The sequence below is a fragment of the Rissa tridactyla genome, chromosome Z (genome assembly GCF_028500815.1).
Source record: "Rissa tridactyla isolate bRisTri1 chromosome Z, bRisTri1.patW.cur.20221130, whole genome shotgun sequence".
Taxonomy (NCBI): domain Eukaryota; kingdom Metazoa; phylum Chordata; class Aves; order Charadriiformes; family Laridae; genus Rissa; species Rissa tridactyla.
This window is the reverse complement of record NC_071497.1, coordinates 77299266-77318272: the sequence shown is the minus strand read 5'-3', so window position 1 is coordinate 77318272 and position 19007 is coordinate 77299266. Positions and strand designations below refer to the sequence as shown.

The 19007-nt window shown below is 41.7% G+C and overlaps 1 protein-coding gene across 1 annotated transcript in view; it reads left to right on the top strand.

Moving 5' to 3' along the window:
- The window catches only part of DNAI1 (dynein axonemal intermediate chain 1), a 162938-nt gene that overhangs the window by 25773 nt on the left and 118158 nt on the right, over positions 1-19007 (top strand). Inside the window, exons 10-13 of the mRNA XM_054186993.1 lie at positions 269-406; positions 12042-12126; positions 12904-13021; positions 15114-15157. Coding sequence (XP_054042968.1) covers positions 269-406; positions 12042-12126; positions 12904-13021; positions 15114-15157 — 385 coding nt within the window. The remainder of the gene's footprint in view (positions 1-268; positions 407-12041; positions 12127-12903; positions 13022-15113; positions 15158-19007) is intronic.

Here is a 19007-nt window from a genome sequence, read left to right as displayed (position 1 = left end):
TGGAGTCAAAGCACCAAGAAGAGTGTTGGCAAAAGAAATTGTTAAGAATGCAATAATGTGTTCCTGCAAAATAAGACATGCCCCATCAAGCTTTAAAAATCTTGGACTTCAATGCTTAACTTTTTTGTGCAACAAGCCATCTGTATTCAGCTAATTCCAGTGGCAGAGTTACTGTTGTGAGGACTATGATATTTTTGTGATGGTGTAAATGGCTGTTTTCTGGAGTATAATCAGGTCCTGATAAATTCTGTCTCTGTCTATCTCTCAGTGGAAGATCTATGATGCCTATGTGGAGGAGCTTCAGAAAATGGAAAGGTCAAAAGAGAAAGAAAAACCAAAAGCTCAGATAGCAAGAAAAGAAGAGGAGAAGAAGAAAGGAAGAAAGTTAACCTCTCTGGAGTTACAGGTACATTTCATAATGCTGGAAGAATCATGCTCAGAGTGGTGGTGGATGCATCCATAATGCAAGTCAGGTGAAATTTAGCAGGTCGTGCTGACTGTGTAGCTAGTTCTCTCAGTTGGCAAGTAACAACCGTAAGAAATGCAAAAGTTAATTTTTGTTAGGAACTGTATTTCCAAAACAGGATTTCCATTTTGGTGTACTTTTTATGGGAGTACAAAACAGTGTGAAGCCATAATCTTGTCTTTGAATGTGATTTCCAAGTGAGATTTATGGCTTTCTTTTTTGTGCATTATCATGTTTGTGTCTCATTTTTGATTAGTATGTAAGGGATAAAAGAATGAAATAGGTAGAAACACTGTGTGACTTTACAAATAGTTCTAAGTGATGCACAGGTTTTAGGTACAATCTTCCATCTGAGAGGCAAATAAATCGTAGAATCATAGAATAGTTTGGTAAGAAGGGACCTTTGAAAGCCATCTAGTCCACCACCCCTTACAATGAGCAGGGACATGTTTAATTAGATCCAGTTGCTCAGAGCCCCCTCCAACCTGACCTTGAATGTTTCCAGGGATGGGGCATCTACCACCTCACTGAGCAATCTGTGTCAGTGTTTCACCACCATCAGTATAAAAAATTTCTTCCTTATATCTAGTCTAAATCTGCCCTCTTTTAGTTTAAAACCATTACCCCTTGTCTTATCGCAACAGGCCCTGATAAAAAGTTTGTCCCCATCTTTCTTATAAGCCCCCTTTATGTATTGAAAGGCCTCAGTAGGGTTTCCCCAGGGCCTTGTCTTCTCCAGGCTGAACAACCCCAGCTCTCTCAGCCTGTCCTCATACGGGAGGTGCTCCATCCCTCTGATCATTTTTGTGGCCCTCCTCTGGACCCACTCCAACAGATCCATGTCTTTTCTGTGCTGGGGACTCCAGAGCTGGACACAGTACTGCAGATGGGGTCTCACAAGAGCAGAATAGAGGGGCAGAATCACTTCCCTCGACCTGCTGGCCACACTTCTTTTGATGCAGCACAGGTTACAATTGGCTTTCTGGGCTGCAAGCGCACATTTCTGTCTCATATTCAGTTTTCTATGCACCAATACCCCCAAGTCCTTCTCCGCAGGGCTGCTCTCAATCCATTCATCCCCCAGCCTGTATTGATACAAGGGATTTCCCTGACCCAGCTGCAGGACCCTCCACTTGGCCTTGTTGAACCTCATGAGGTTCACATGGGCCCACTTCTTGAGTCTGTCCAGGTCCCTCTGTATGGGATCCCATCCCTCAAGGTGTGTCAACTTCACCATTGGTGTCATCTGCAAACTTGCTGAGAGTGCACTTGATCTCACTGTCCATGTCATTGATGAAGGTATTGGACAGTACTGGTCCCAATATGGACCCCTGAGGGACGCCACTTGTCACCGATCTCCATCTGGACATTGAGTCGTTGACCACTACCCTCTGGATGCCCCCATCCAACCAATTCCTCATGCACCGAACAGTCCACCCATCAAATCCGTATCTCTCCAATTTAGAGAGAAGGATGTTGTGGGGGACCATGTCAAAGGCCTTACAGAAATGCAGATAGATAATATCCGTAGCTCTTCCCTTGTCCACTGTTGCAATCACTCCATCATAGAAGGCCGCTAGGTTGGTCAGGCAGGAGTTGCTCTCTGTGAAGCCATGCTGGCTTTCTTGAATCACCTCCCTGTCCTCCACATGCCTTAGTATAGCTTCCAGGAGGATCTGTTCCATGATCTTTCCAGGCATAGAAGTGAGGCTGACAGGTTGGTAGTTCCCAGGGTCCTCCTTTCTGCCCTTTTTAAAAATGTGTGCAATATTTCCTTCCACTGCCTGTGCATTTCCTTCTTGCCCTTTAGTTTGACCAGCAGCTCTCAACTCATCCATGATGGTCTCTTGCCTTCCTCTCCTGATTTCTTACACCTGGACATTGAGGGCTCTTGTGCTCTATGGAAAGCATCCTTGAAGATCTGCCAGTCTGTTCTGCTCCCTTGTCCCTGTGGGCAGTTCCCCAGGGGTTCCTATTGACTAGGTCCTTGAAGAGCTGGAATTCTGCTTTCCTAAAATTCAGAATACTGACTTTACTCTTCGCCTGACCCATATCCCTCAGGACTGCGAACTCCACCAGTGCATGATCATCACAGCCCAGGCTGCCTACAGTCTTGACGTCACCCATTAGCTGACTTGTGTTGGTGACCAACAGGGTCAGTATTGCATCCCCTCTGGTAGGGCTGTCTATTACCTCATGATTAAAAAGTTGTCCTCAATGCACCCCAGGAGTCTCCTGGATTGCCTACAGCTCGTTGTGCTACTTTTCCAGCAGGTGTTCTTACCCATAAAACTTACAGGTAATTCTCACCCATAAGTTTTCAACCCGCTTGTGGCTATTCTTCAGAGTCAGCTCTAGACTGAATAATCTCTCTAGATGAGAGAGTCAGCCATATCTCTAACCTTGGTGTGTCGTCCCACAGCTTGTCATGGTCAAGCCTGAGATTATCCCCCTCCCCTTCAAGCCAAGTTTCAAGCTCTGTCAATGAGCCCCACTAGGTCATGAGCAAAGACCTTCCTCCTGCTTTGAGAAAGGTGAAACCCATATGATGCTAATTGAGGATTGGTGGAAATTTAGGATTCTTTCAAAATGTTACTAAAGCACTGTACTGAAACACATATCTCTATTTTTATTATTTTAATGATAATGTTATAGAATTTTAATTTATATATTTTCTAGTTATATACACATAAATGGTGTATAATTTATATAAAAGTTAATAATAGTTGAAATCAAAGCCTACATACTTAAAATTGCATAAGGATTCTGGGATACTTGACCTAATTTGCGGGGGGTCTTTGGTGCATCATTTATTCATACAGTTGGAAAGTGACAGAAGTGTCTCTCTCCAGTGCTTGAAGTCCTATGCTATGGTCAGTAATTACACAGCATGGTGATACCTCAGTCATGGTGATGTGATCATCCCAAGAGTTCATCAGCCACTCTGAGTCTTATGTAGTAGCAGAGTGAATGGCAAGGGCAGCTGAACTGGAGTAACCTCCATTAGTCTGGCTTCTCAGAGTAGCAAGTATCATAACTCCTGCCAAGCTCCAAGCTGCAGTTGTGGTCTTGCTGTGAGGGTGATACTGGCTCCTAATCCAGGCTGCTCTGTGAGGAGTACCCAAGGAAGGCCTTGCAGGGATGCCACAGTCCATTAACCTAAAGTGACAATATACCCATCTTAAAAATCTCATCCCACTTTAGGCACTGAGAATGCCATAAGGCAACCCTGATAGATTTTTTCCATGTTCCAGAATGTTTTCAGGGGGTTCAGGAAGTTTATATTAGGGTTTCACAGATTTTGATCTATACAGAATTGTGAGTGGTAGTTTTCCCCCTCAGTCTAAGTTAAGCTATTTAGAAGGCAAACTGAAATAATTTCTGTAATGACTGGAGAAAAATGCAATGAGAACTGTAATATAGAAACATGGAAGTCAATTCTTAGCTTGCCCCTATAGTAGGTGTAGATCTATATCAATGTAAGATATAACTATGTAATAGACGCTGATGTCTCCTGAAACTGGCATTAGCACTTTTGTACCATATGGCTGGTTCAACTGTAGAGGATTTGGCTGGTTTAGCTACCCAGCAGCACTGTGCCATCAAAACCCTTATACTATAAACAGACCAGGAACATGTTCTGACAGGCTTCTTCCTGTGAATTGTGCCGTTGGAATTCACAGTCCTTTCTAAAACTGATAAACCTTTCACCTGAGTACATTTTTGTGAATTAAGCCTGAAGTCAATGATACAATTATGGGGTGGTCTGCTAAAAGCTGAAAATAAAAATGAAATAAAAATTCTACCAATGAAACCATATTGTAAAAAACCTGCTGCATGCTCCACTGACAACAGTGGGAAGCTGAAATCCAGGCACCCTTGATCCCTTCCTTTGTTGCTTTGCTTTTCACTCTTAGCACTTCCCAGAGAGACTGCAGGGAAGCCGGAAAGTCAATACACTGAAAAAGTGAAAGGGAAATCTTTATGCAGAGCCAGTCTCACAAATTGAGAGACACTGTGAAGCTGATGGGTCAGCTTGAAGTGTATGAAAACCTGGTGTATTTTCCAGTCATTAACTGGAAACGTGCAACCTGAAGTAATCCAAGACTACAATCAGGCATTACTTATTACAGGCATAACATCTGGTCATGTATAGGTCTATGGAAATTTAAGGTTGGTGACATCTGCATCTGTACCTCTGGTACGAAGTCAGCAAATGGAGATGTGGATTTTGCGGAGCTTCCAACTGATAGGTTACATACTGTGAACTACATGGGGTAATTGAAACAGAATTTTTCCAGCTAAACACTTTCTGAGGCCATCTTGCCTTTGATCATTGCTGAAGGGGAACTGTGGAAGATCATGAAGGAGATGTGGCTGATCTGGATCAAGGATGCAATGGCTAGAAGCAGCAATTGATTTCCACTATTGTTTCTGTCAGGCTAGGTATTAGGAAGAAAAAAACTGTGATTGATAGCTACTGAGATAGCACTAGATTTAACACAAAGGGAAGAAGAGGAGAAAATGAGTGGATATTACTGGAGGTGGATCTCTGCCAGAAGGTTTTGCTATGGTAGGAGATCATGAAAGAGAAGATCCAAGAACTACAGCTGCAGCTGGAGATGATGATAGGTGTCAGATGAGAATTTGAAAACATAACAGATGAAAAGAGAGAGAAAACAGTACTGGTACTGAATAAGAGGTCAGGAGAACAGATGACTGGGAGAGGAAGAACATGTTCCATAGAAGAATGTGGCCAAAGGCAGAGATGAGACAAGATGAGAAGAGACAAGATGAGATGGGAAAGAAACCTTGACAGCGAAGTAGAAGGCCCTTGCTAGGGGAAAAGAAATAGAATGAAGCCATTCGCTGCACTGAAGAATGAGGAGAAGAAGCAAGGAAGACGTGGTTTGGTAAAGCAGAAGAGAGGCAGACAACATAAAAGGAATGAAGGTAAAGAGGGATTCCAGCAGAAGGAAGGGTGAGAATGATATAAAGAAGAATATGAGTGAGTAAAAGACAGAATGACAAAGTATTTGACTGCAGACTGTGATGAGGGACTCTTGGAAATCTCTCAATATGTCCGTCACTCAAATGGATCTAGAGAGAAGAGGATGTGCTACATCCGAGAGCAGTGATACAACGTTTGAAACTTTTCCTCAGTTTTCAACAAAGGCAGCAAACAGAACATGGAGAACACAGAATACCAAAGAGGAATGACAGGAAATTTTCTGAGCTGAAAATAGTTGGAAGCAGAGAGAAACAGGCAGAAGTGTTGTATCTGCTTGTCCTGTTCTTAGTGTTCCTGAGCCATCTGTTTATGGCTCTGATTACAGAGAGGATCCTGGCCCAGAGATGGTCTTGGTCTGATCCAGTATGACCCCTCCCCATGTTGTTGCACTAGTTTATAAATGACAGTGTCTGAAGCAGAAGCAAAATGCAAAAAGCTTAATGCAGTTAAGTTAATGCAAGCTATCTCCTCTCACCCTGAGACGACAAGGCATGAAATCACCAGTCTGATAGTAAGGATTTTTAATGAATCTATCAAAAGAGGGGTGGAGGTATGTAATTGGAGTATAACAGGGATATATGTAAGAGGGATAAAAATGGTTCCATTAGTCTGACCTTTAACACTACATGAAGTAATAGAATTAATATGTCAGGAAATAATAGAGAACTGGGAATAAATATGAAATGGAATAAAATAGCACGTGTTTACCAAAGGTAGGCTGTGTCCAAATAATCTAATCTCTTTCTTTGATAAAAGAAAAGTTGTGATTTCCCTTAACAAGTATAGTAAAGGTAATTAGCTGAAATTCTGTAAAGAGATTGCTATAGTGCCTTTTGGAAATGATTAGGTAAACCATATAAGTTGTTATTCGTACAGATTGGGAGGGACTAGTGTAGAGGAAGACTGCGTGTTGGACTATTAAAAAAATATTTGAGAAGGTGAGGGCTTACAGTTTGGAATGACAGGGAGAAACATGACTGTATCAGTTAGTGAGTTGTGATATGGCTATGAGAAGACAAGCACATTGCTGGAATCTATTGTGTAAGGGATAGCACAGAAATACTATTTCTGTTATGTAAAGCAGGTTGATATCTTAACTGGAGTAGTACAGGGATATATGATCTTGATCACCCCTTTTCAGAGATGATAGATTACAAATCTGCATACATATGAAAATGAACATAAGAAAAGAAAACCTTGAATACAAGAAAAGACTAAAAAAGTCTTAGCATATTTACCTGGTAATGCAAAGGCACAGAGGGAATCTGAAGCAGATAATATAGCGGGTGAAGAATTAATAAGGCAAAGGATAGCATCAACAGAAATGCAGACGGATGTGAACCTGTTAGGAATATGTTAAAACTGGAAGTTACTGCACTGGAACAGTATCTAATCTCCTCTGAAGAAGAAGCAGTTGAATAGTTTCTTAAAAAGTCCAAAGAATATTTATATTTAACAGAGAAATGTGTGTTCCTGGATCATGTGAGGTGATACAGCATTACTCCTTTCTGATTTATGCCCAGTGAGATAGCCCAGCCCACAGGGTCATAATTACCATTTGGAAGCTCTTGGATGACCACAGTTATTTTTGAAATAACAGATGAAATTTGAATGTAACTAACCTTCACATTATTGTTCACCTGTTCCTGGTCATCCCTAGGAGTAGATGAGTTGTTATGGACTCCCTTGTGTTCAATCGGCTGTTTACAGTGTATCAGAATTAAAAGTGAACGGCTAAAATGAAAAGATGAGTAAATTCTGGAAATTAATAACTACTTGACAGGATTCAACCTAGGGACTTTATTTGGGATTTGCAGTAGGCGTTTGCAGTGCATAAAGGTCATGGTTGGGCAACAGATGACAACACCACTGTATCATGCTTTTTTCTTTGCGAGCCAGGAGTTCTCCTAGTCACAGTATATGTATTGCCAGAGGCATGAGTAGTTACAACACTGTTTTTAGGGTGGAATTTGTCTTCTAGATGTTTCATGTTTCAGTTCATTTTCATGTTTCAGTCTATTGGAGTTACACATTGCAACTGGCCAGCTGCTGAGGGGCAAATGTGAAGCAATTAGTCTTAACAAATAGTAGAGCAAGACTAAGACATTTATTTTCAAAGTGCTTGCCCATTATCCATCTTCCATATAATTCAGTTAGCGTTATTGCTGTTCTGAAAATAATTTGTGCACAGAAATAAACTACACAAATTTGTTAGCTGATGAGCTCTCATTACATTTGGCTAGCCAGCCTAGGGTTGGCCTACAACAAAAAAAATGAGGTTGAAACAGATCTTTTAAAAAAATAAGATAAATTAGGCCTATCACTTCCACCTAAGATTTATTTCAGTAACATACGGAATAAATCAAACCAGAAATATGACAGGATCCAATGAGAAAATAACTTGCTCTGATCCATTTTAATGCCAAAAATGTAGTTATTCATGGCTGCATAGCTAACAGTATAGCTACCTAACAGGAAAGCTGACTTAAAGCTCTTTCAGTTAATCTGGAGAGCTTCCTGCATTGCAGGAAAAATTCCATTAAATAATATATTGTTTCTGTATTTACAGAAGTTTTTTTGTTTAAAACATACTTTCCAATGAGAAAAAAAAATAAAACGAAAACTATAGAATCATAGAATAGTTTGGGTTGGAAGGAACCTTAAAGATCATCTCGTTCCAGCACCTCTTACTAGACCAGGCTGCTCAAAGCCCCATCCAGCCTGGCCTTGAGTATTTCCAGGCATGGGGCATCCACAGCTTCTCTGGGCAACCTGTTCCGGTGCCTCACCACCCTCACAGTAAAGAATTTTTCCTGATATCTTATCTAAATCTTCTCTCTTTCAGTTTAAAACCGTTACACCTTGTCTATCAATAGTATCCCTGATAAAGAGTCTCTTCCCATCTTTCCTGTAGGCCCTCTTTAAGTACTGGAAAGCTGATAGAAAGTCTCCCCAGAGTCTTCTCGTCTCCAGGCTGAACAACCGCAACTCTCTCAGCCTGTCCTCATAGGAGAGGTGCTCCAGCCCTCTGATCATCTTTGTGGCCCTCCTCTGGACCCACTTGAGCAGATCCTTGTCTTTTTTATGCTGGGGGCCCTAGGGCTGAACCACAGTGCTCCAGGTGGGGTCTCATGAGAGTGGAGTAGAGGGGCAGAATCATCTCCCTTGACCTGCTGGCCACACTTCTTTTGATGCAGCCCAGGGTACAGTTGGCTTTCTGGGCTGCGAGCCCACATTTCTGTCTCATATTCAGTTTTCTATGCACCAATACCCCCAAGTCCTTCTCCGCAGGGCTGCTCTCAGTCCATTCATTGCCCAGGCTGTCTCCATGTTTGGGGGTGCTCCGACCCAGGTGCAGGACCTTGCACTTGGCCTGGTTGAACTTCATGAGGTTTACACAGGCCCACATCTAAAGCCTGTCCAGGTCCCTCTGGGTGCCATCCCTTTTCCACTAGACCATCAACCACACCGCTCAGGTTGGTGTCATCATAGATGAGCAGGACATAGCATTCAGGTTTGAGAACAAATAAAGTAAGCCTTATCTTCTGATCTTCAGTCCAAAATGATATCTCAGGTTGGAAATTCAGAATGCTTGCAGTTCAAGTTTCCTTGTATGTGTAAGAGAACAAAAGCCATCATCTTGCCCTTGTCTGTAGGGTACAGCACTGCCATTCTTCCCCAGCTCTTTCCACTAGCAAGTGCATGTTAAAACAGAAGAGAATTTTTTTGCCTGCATACTAGGTGAAGGGAAGCTAACGCACCTGATGAACCAGCAGGACTCCAGATCTGTTCTTCATACCTCATAACTATGCCTTCTACAATGTTGGAGAGAAAAGTGTTTATTGTGTTTCTCTTTTTCTAAATCAAATTGTAAGCTTTTCAACATTCAATATTTGTCAATTAAGCTTACTCAGAGAAATATGCTGGTGGCAATCAATGACATTTTTATAGTCATGATGCCAATATTGCTGGACAAGAGTTAGCAAAGTGAATTGCTTTTTTTTAGGAAGTTTTTTAGAGAGAGACAGGTCTTATTGTGGCAGAACCAATAGCGGCAACTTAAAGTCAAAAGAGAGAAATACCAGGAACTGAGAGTATTGATTTCTACTTGAGAAGTTTAGAGCATCCTCTTTGTCTCCCTCTTTAATTTCTCTTAATACCTATGAATTCCTAATACCTAGGGAATGACATACTGTGTTAAAATTTGAAAACGTCTTTTCCTGCACTTTCTTAAGTTCTGAATGTGACAGTAAATTCTCTGTGCTGTTTTCAAGAAGTCCTCCCACAGACCCAGGGAAAACCTGAAGAACATGAGAGTGGCCACACTGGTTCAGATCAAGGCTCTAAGCACAAGTGAGTGTGGAAGGAAGGGTAAGAACACAGCAAGAGTATCTCGCAGTCCCAAATATTTTTCCAGCCTTCAACTATTTTCAGCTATTTCCTAAGTGTGGTGTGCTTTGGCACATAGATGGAAGTACTTGTTCAGTCTTCCTTGAAGCCATGTAAAATTCTTGCATCTATAACACCCTTTGACAAAGAGTTGCGTAGATGTGTCATCCTTCTATAAGAGTGACCTCCTTTTGTTTATTCTGAACTTGACTTTCACTAGCTTCACTTAACACCCCTACTTTTTGTATTTAGAAGAGGCAGTGAACAGTCAGTCCCTGTCCATCTTATCTGGGCCATTTAGGATTTCATAGACCTGTCTCATGTCTTCCCAAGCCATCTCTTCTCCAGACTGGCAAGTCACAGCCTACTCAATTTTTCCTGGTACAGAAACCATTCCAGAACTTGGTTCCACGTTCTATTTCATCCTTTCAGAGATGGGAGAAGATGACTTCATACTTTACTGAAGGAGTAGGCAAACTATGGATTTATAAAACGTGTTGCAAGTTATAGAATTTCCTTTTTTTTTTTCTCCTTTATCCTGTCATCCTTATGTAGTCCTTTGAGTTTCATGCTCTTTGAATCAAGACCCTCAGCCTCCCCTGAGTCTGTGCAGAGACTAAGAAGCAGAGGACTGGGACACACATAATCTGAAGTCACATTCTTGGTTCTGACTATGACTGTGTGGTGTAGTTTTGGCAAGTCATCTCACTTTTTTTTTTCATGTTCGGTGCACTCTCTGAGCTATGTCAAGGACGACAAGTTTCTTTTCAATGTCATCACTGTGGAGGAAATTGTGCTGTGCTGTGAGCCATCAGTCCCTAGCAGGGGTTTGAAGATGAAAGGCTTTGTAAAAGCAGTAGTAGATGGAGATTCAGGTCCTTGGAGCAGCATGCTCTCAGAGCACTTTGCATTGGCATTCTCACATGATTGCACAGAGCCGTGCTGGCATCACCCTCATGGCCCAGCACAGTCTGGGGACTTTTAAGCCCTGTCCTTCCAGTTGCTCACACCCAGGCTTCTTGTCCTACTTGCCGGTTAATCCAGTTTGGATTTTGCTAGTGATTGCACATACGCACAGAGGATGGAGAATATAGTCACACAAAAAATAGTTAGGAATAGATTTTAGTAAGAAGATGATTATAAGACTGTGGTGATCACGCACGGGGCTCTGTCAGACAAGCACACCAACCAGCCACCTGCAGGCAGTTAAACAGCCACCGTTATGTTCTCTTTTCTCCATTTGTCCATGCTGCTTCTTCCCCCATCCACCTGGATTTCTTCCCTTCTCCACTCTTGTCTCCTTCCTGCCTCTAATTACTTTTTCCCCATTGGTCACATTTTTGCTATGTGCATACCGATGTTTGCTGATTTTGGTATAGTTTCCTAGGCAATCTCAGCCTTATGTGATATTACTGATACAGTTACCTAGGGACTGCTGGCCTTGCAAGATGCCACTCCCCAACAAGATTCCAATACTTGCATACCTGCAGGTATATCTGTATACCTTCACATACGTAGGCTTGCCCACTTGTTGTGTTCCCTGGGCAAGAGGATGAGATTTTCCACAGTATCAAAACAGTTGCCACAAGAGATGGACAGCAAATTGTCCTTTGCATGTTGGTTATATATTGTATGAGCTTATGGATCTGTGAAGGCATTAAGTTGAAATTACCCAGTGTTTGACTGAAGGACTCCTAAATCCTGCAGTCTTTACTTAACACATGAGACCTTAAAGCTCTCCAAGTAGGGACAAGAGAATGCACATGCATGATCAAGCATCTCTGATTTCATTACTGGAGCTAATGAACTATTAACAAGTGAGACGGGGGAAGGTTCATGTGTGTGCTTTTAGCGCATCCCATCATGAGGTAGTTTGAATGGGTTGAGGAAGACAAGACTCTAAAAGCCTTCTCAGCTAAGTAGCTTCCAGTTGAGCTAAATCATGATCAAACACTGAAGTTACTGCAACTCAGCTATGGATGGCATCTTGCTAAATTTAGTAATAAAGTCATTGCCTTCATTCAAGTGCCCTTATCATTAGGTGCTGGTGTGAGGAGCTTCAAATTATCCCGTATTCAAGATCAAAGAACTGAAGTTTTTCAGTCACACAAGGTCTGAAGGACTTGTAAACAGATAGGAAATACATTTTCTCTTCCTTGTTTTTCTTTTCAACAGAGTGATGATATAACCAAGATCTCAAAGGCTGCTAAAATAATGGAGCGGATGGTGAATCAGAACACATTTGACGACATTGCACAAGGTACAGTCCTGCTGGGAGATGCTTCTAACTCAAGCCAGATGTCCTGCTTTGAGTGGCCACAACCATAGCAAGGACAGGACAGGGTAGAATGGAATGGAATGGAATGGAATGGAATGGAATGGAAAATAAAAGAAAAGAGAAACAGTGCTAAAATGAACAGGGCTCGGAACCTGCTGACTCACACAAGACAAACAGTTCAGCAGACCATGGGAATGCAAAGGGCATGCCACATCAGCCTTGCTCTGAGCTGTCTGGGGACAGTGGGTCTGGTCAACATTGCCCTCCCTGCAGCACTTCTCTCCCTCAGCAGGTACTTCCCTCCTGGATACAGGTGCTGGTGACAGCAACCAGTGCCAGGCAGCTCTCTGCTGGCATACGGGTCCTAGCCATGGTGACATACTCGCTCTCAATGTGATTTTGCAAGGATTTTGCTGTCTCTGCTCAGCTCCCTCCTGAAAAGTCCACACCAAGTTCTGGGAGTGGCCTGAGGTCACTCCAGGCTTCTGCTTTCTTGTTCATCCTTTGTCAGCTTTTAGATCATCAGATTTTTTTGTGTAAGGACTTGGTGCTTGATAAAATGCATTTACATGGCTTAGGTGCTGGTTTGGAGTTGAGACTTAAGGACTAAGACAGTTTTTATAATAACAATTGGGTTGTGCAGAGGCTGTGAGGATAACAGACTGTTTTTTAAAGCTTCCCTGGCCCTACACCATGCTGATTTATTTCCGAGTTATATACCAGGACCTTTTCCTTGATTACTTTTTTTTTTTTGTTTAGATTTTAAATATTTTGAGGATGCCTCTGATGAATACAGAGACCAGCAAGGAACCCTCCTCCCACTCTGGAAGTTCCAGTATGACAAAACCAAGAGACTTGCAGTTACTGCCATCTCCTGGTAAGTCTTATTACAAACTTACTCTCGGCTGTTTCGCAGGGGAGTGGAGGTACTCGAATGTCACGGCACCTTAACAAGGCAGGGCTGGTTTCTCTGAAAACACCGTTTTCAATAGTTACAGTCAGCTGCTTTGGCAGCACCTAGATATGCCTGATGCTTCTGGATGCAAAGCACCTTGTGGAAGACTGAATGTGCCAGGCTTGTGCCATGCAGCAAAACATGATGGCACAGCAGGGTCTGTGCAGCACTAGGGCAAAGTGAGTGCAGTTAGCAGAGCAAAGGAGAGTCCCTTCCTGGAAAGCTCGGGTAGATATGTCATATCTTTGGGCAATATGCTGTAGGAATCAATCCTGAAAAGCCCAGGGGAGGAGAAGGAGTAGCAACTATATTTTTGACAAGTATCAACAGAGTAGAATTAAAGCAACAGAAAGGGAAATGCAAACATTGCATGTACCAGACAGGTAGCGCCATAGACTGTAAGGCATTGATACCAGACAAGACCTTTATGCTTGGTACATATTCAATCACTGCCCAGGCAACAGTGGTATTTGTGTACTGGGATCTTACACAGTTGCGTTTAGCAGGCATTTGCCCTGCAGTCCACTTTTGCATATTTATACCTGGTCAGTCCAAAAAACCAATCACTGATAGCTTCAAATCAACTCTTTTTTTCTGAGATGTTATCGCCATGGCTATTACCATGTAAAATACTCATCTACAACCTGAATGAGTCCTTTTACTTTTTACTGTGCTTGATCCTCCCCAGAAATGGCTTGGTTCATGCACTGAGCATGAGAGATACATACTCAGCTCCTGCCTTGTGCTCCCCTGCAGCTAGACCTCCTCTCACTTGTTTGTGGGGCAGAGTGAACACATCTGTGTCTTGCCAGAGAGGATATATGGAGAGACAGAGCAAGATTGCAGTCTTCTGTCTTTTCAAGACACTGCAGTAATTATACTTTAATAGAATATCAAGGATACAGTCGTGTGAGAATTACAAAATAACAGTAAAATGAGATGTAAAATTCGGTGTAAAGGCATCTTTTATAGGTAGTTTGTGCTGCTGTTATTCTTGTCTCCAGTAAATGATAACAGAAAGATGGCCCTGAAATTGGAAGAAGGACTCCAAATTGCCCTGTGTAATAATATTTTCTAATTTAATTTTTACTCTCGCATTGTTAGCAGTGATAGTGCAATGAGTGGGTAGAGCAAGAGCATTAGAATGCCTAGCTATTAGCCCAAGTGAAAAAGGAGAAATGAAAGAAGAAGTGGTTTTATTTTATTGATTCATAATAGCAAGTCAGAGAAAACGCTCATTAGACAATTTTCACATACATTCATTTTGCAGAATTGCTATCCATTGGTTATGCTGTGTGAACTCAGGGACAGCAATGGTACTGACCTTTGTCCCATGTAAACCCTACAGTAACTGTCCACACACAGCAGAAGTTGTAAAGAAGGTAAATTTTTTTCAAATAAAGGGGCTTTAGAAGGCATAGTAGACGGCTAATTGCACACAGTTGGTATGCCTCAGCAAATATGCTGTCCACCATCTCGGTCAGAAGGGAATTTCCCTTCCTGGTCTGTGGGAATGATCATGAATTCATGAACTGATAGCTATCTCTTGAAGCATCCCTCATTATTTAATAACAGGTAGGATAAGTAAGTTTATTGTGTATTATTCTGTTGTGGTTTAGAAACTCCTTTATTCTTGCCCCTGAAAGATGAAAATCAACACATTCCTGCCTTTTTCCTTTCCTCAAAGACCTCATTTTTAAAAGCAAACTTTCTGTGATTATGAAATGGATAAGTCAAGAAGTGCTAGAGATTGATATCATGTCTGTCTGTGCCCTTTTTGTCCTTTTCATCTGCTTCTGTGGTCTTCTGTTGTTTTATTTTTTTATGCATCTTAAGTCTGGAAGAATTACTCATACATGAACTTTACTAGTGCATATGTTCAAAGGATCAAGTTCTCAGACTGTATGCAGTCCTGTGAGAACAGACTCTGATATTAATGTGTGAAACTGTGCATTTCTATGGAACTATATGGCTAATAATAAATGCAATCTTATATATATATATTTCATTACAGGAATCCAAAGTACAAGGACCTATTTGCAGTGGGGTATGGCTCTTGTAAGTAACAAATGCAAAAGGATCATTGAGAAATTTAAAATATTAACAGGTGCACTGAGATCAAACCATATAATACTCTTGAGCACGGATTGCATCTCATAGCAAAGACTGACCTAATGTGAAAGCAGTAAGTTGAAATTTAACTCAAGATAGGGATTAGGCCTTTACATTCCATGACATAAACATTCAGAAATGCATAGGCATAGGCAGCGTTAGCCAGGGCTTTTGGTTTGTGGCAGTGCTGACTCTACTTTTGGTTAAGAACTTGCCTCTAGAAGCACCACTTAATCCTTTTTGTCTTACTTGATGGGCTCTGATTTCTCTCTTCCTGCCTTTCTAAGTGCTGAAAGACCAGATATGTTATGTTTTGCCAAAAGCCAACAATGAGAGACTTCTCGAAGTGTAAACTCATTGCTTTCTTGTTAGGAGACACCTTCCAGGGGCCTCTCAGAGGACAAGCTTTCCATGAGGGCACATCAGGCCTGGATATTGTGAAAAGGCACTTTCCCTGCTATGGTCTCTGGGATTGGACATGGGATAATTCTGAGAAGCAATGAACGTAGGGTTCAGGGGTTGTTGTGTATTACTCCATATTAATCTCTATCCAGTATTACTGCTCTCATGTTCAGGAAATGAAAAAGAATTCTAACAGGTTGATGTTTTCTGACCTTTGTTGTTGTTGTTTTGCTGTGTGCATTACATCTACCTGATCAGTTTATATACTTTTTTTTTTAACAACATGGGAATCTGTATCAGCAACTTTGCATTTCCTTCTTTTCGCAATCTCTTGTTGCTTACAAGATTGCTGTATTCTGAATTCTTGTCTTAACATCTCCCCCTTTGCTCCTGTGTTAATTGGCTAGTAATGTCACTGTGAATAAACATTCTCTCTTCTGTTCTCTCACTCTCTTCTACTTTCTAGCTCTACCTGAAGTGCTGACTATCATGAACAGCTTTTTAGGCACAGAACAGAATTCTGGTAGTTCCCTCCAAGGACCACTGCTTCCCAGGGAAATTCCCAAAGAGAGGAGACCAGTTGTGAGGCAAGTTTTCCTGGGGTCTTTCTCACCCAGGTACTGTTGGCTCTTCAATGTTACTTTCTCAGCAGTCTACTCAATAAACTTTTCAGGTCCCCTGAAAGTGCTTCTGGGACTAGCCAGGACCCTACTCTTCTTCCACTGTTAGTAGCTGCTGTAGAATCACATTGCTGGCATTCTCAGGTAGTGAACAGTGACCTTAAAGCCTAAGCTTTACATCAGATGGGTGTTGTTAATTAACAAGGGAATACAGATGAACAGCTGAAATCCCAAACTATTTTAAGTCTCTGGCTTTTCCTCAGAGCTTGTGAAGATCACAGCAGTATCCCACCTGGACATCTCCAGGGCATCTGCTCCTTGCAAAAGGAGTTCTTACCCCCAGTTCTTACCATTAAGTCTGACACAAAGCAGAGAGGGTCTGAGAAAAGAATAGTATTGCAAAGGCAGCAGAGCCCTCTCCTTGCTGCAAGAAGAGGACAAACTACAGAACAGGCAGACTACAGTCATTAGATTTGTGAGAAGGACTAGGCGTTTTGACGCAATCAATCTCCCCACTGTCTCTAGCAGAAGAGACATCCTTCTCAGAGTATTAGTATTTTATTTATTTAAGAAAAAGCTGACTCTTCTGTAGGGCACTAGTAATTCTCCATCTGGCTTGAAATAAAGATCACTCATTGTGTTACATGTAAACAGTGGTTAAGAATTGCAGATAGCACGATTAAACACTAAAATTTTTACCCTAAATACCCCAAACTAAGGAATTCTTTGTGGAGGATAGAGAGTGGGGGAGCCAAAGAGAGGACCTTACCAGTAGCGACATTTTTGCCCACCAGACGTTTCAATTTATCTGTATGTGCTTGAAAAGTACAGGTGGACATTTTTGCTAGTGTGCTTTGTGCTGAGAAAGTTAGAATCTGTTATGAATATTCTGAACTACCAAGGCAAGTAATTTGGTATTTATTTTAAGGGAATACCTTTTTTTTTGAATGAACGATGAAGGCTCTCAGCTGTGATAAAATGACTAAGGAAATTCATCGTTGTGAAGTATAGTGCATGAGGGATAAATAGCTCAGCACTGGGCTCCACGGAGATTGCTATTCCTGTTATTCAGGAAAGTGATCTTGAAGTAATTCAAGTACATTTTCTTTTCAAACACTTGGTAGTGCTCAGCAATACTCAAAAAGGCAAAAAAAAAAATTGATGGGAATCACTATGAAAGAAGAAAAAACCTGAAACTTCTGAATACAGTGGACACAAAATAGAAAACTAAATATAAAGCAGCAGTATAAACAACAATAGAAAACTAAAAAGAGAACAAAACAAGATATGTGATAAACTGGCCTCGTGCTTACTGTGTGCACTTCTGTCTGTGAACTCCGAAGAAGAATGTGTTAGGCTGTGGAAGGGTTGGAAAAGGTCCAGAAAAGGGTAGCACGGATGAACAGAAATATATATAATGACTCGTGATCAGAGAATATAAACAGTCTAGGACTTTTAAATAGACTAGGGCGAGGGACTTGTTGTGGGTCTGTGGACTCATGAGTGTATGGGGAAAGTGAAAAGGGGTCAAGTGTTCATTATTGCCCATATAACACAAGAATGAGAAGACCTTATGAAATTATTGAGTAGCCGGACTAAGACAAATTTAAAACAGAATATTATGATATGTAATGAAATTGTGGAATATTTCTTCCTTCCTTTGTGATCTGGAGGACAGAGATACAGGTTAGATAAACTCATGGAGGGCCAGTTTGCTGTTGGAAGGACAAACCATCCAATTCAGTAAATTCGTAACTGTAAATTACTGAAAGCTCTGAGTACGTATAAGGAAATAGACCTATATTTGCTGAGGTTCTTATAGTATTTAACCAGTTGCTACTCAGTACTGTTGGAGATAAGATACTTGGCTACAGGGACCTTTGGTGTGGTCCCAAATACCCATTCTTCTGTATTTCTCTGTGAAATGCATGAAATGCAACCAGATGGATTGTCTTCATTTATACTGGTAAGAATTGTGTTCTGCTTGCAATATTGCAGCATTACATTTTCCTCTTAAAATGACATTTTCCTCTTGAAGTTCACTCCATCTGAGTCCTAGAAATGTTCCTGTTAGTTTGCCAAGAAGCCTAAATTGGCCCGACTATGTCTTTAATTCAGTAGGCAGCAGCTAGTTGAAAGAGAAGATTAGGATAAGCCTTTGCAAAAGAAAGCATGTTGAGAAGTGCTTAGGATATTCCTTGCCTTGTACATCAGCAGAAAATCTTACTGTACTCACAGCTCCTGTGCTCAGAGAGGGTAGGAATTGGGCACTGCCTTCCCACTGCCCTGCTACCCAGGCTCAGGAGAAGAGATACAAGCTCAAGGATGGTAATGTCCCCACTTAGACTGTTCAAACAGTTCTTCTAACTTGTTAAATAAGAAAGATCCTGACTAGTGCTTTCTGGGTTGTTCAGAAGTATTTGTTGTTTGTGTTAGTTTTGCCAGGGTCCATTGTGACAAGGGCAATACACAGATGCAGAGGAAGGCAGGCCTTAAGTCAGTGGCTTGCCATCTAAGTGGGCAAGGGATCCAGAAGACTTCTTATCCCATTTTTATAGCAGACACAGGGGCATAGTTTACCTGATCCAGCTGTAGCCAGATGAGTCTCAGCCCTAAGCTTCCTCTTTAGTCAGCAGTGAGAGATCAGCGCATCCAGAGCCCATCCATTCTGCCGTAAGCCCGGTGTCCAAGAGAGGAACTGAAGTAGCCCTCTGGAAGCGGTGGTTTCTCCCTGTGGACTGTAGAATGAGCCCAGGCAGAGCTCGTAGCCTAAA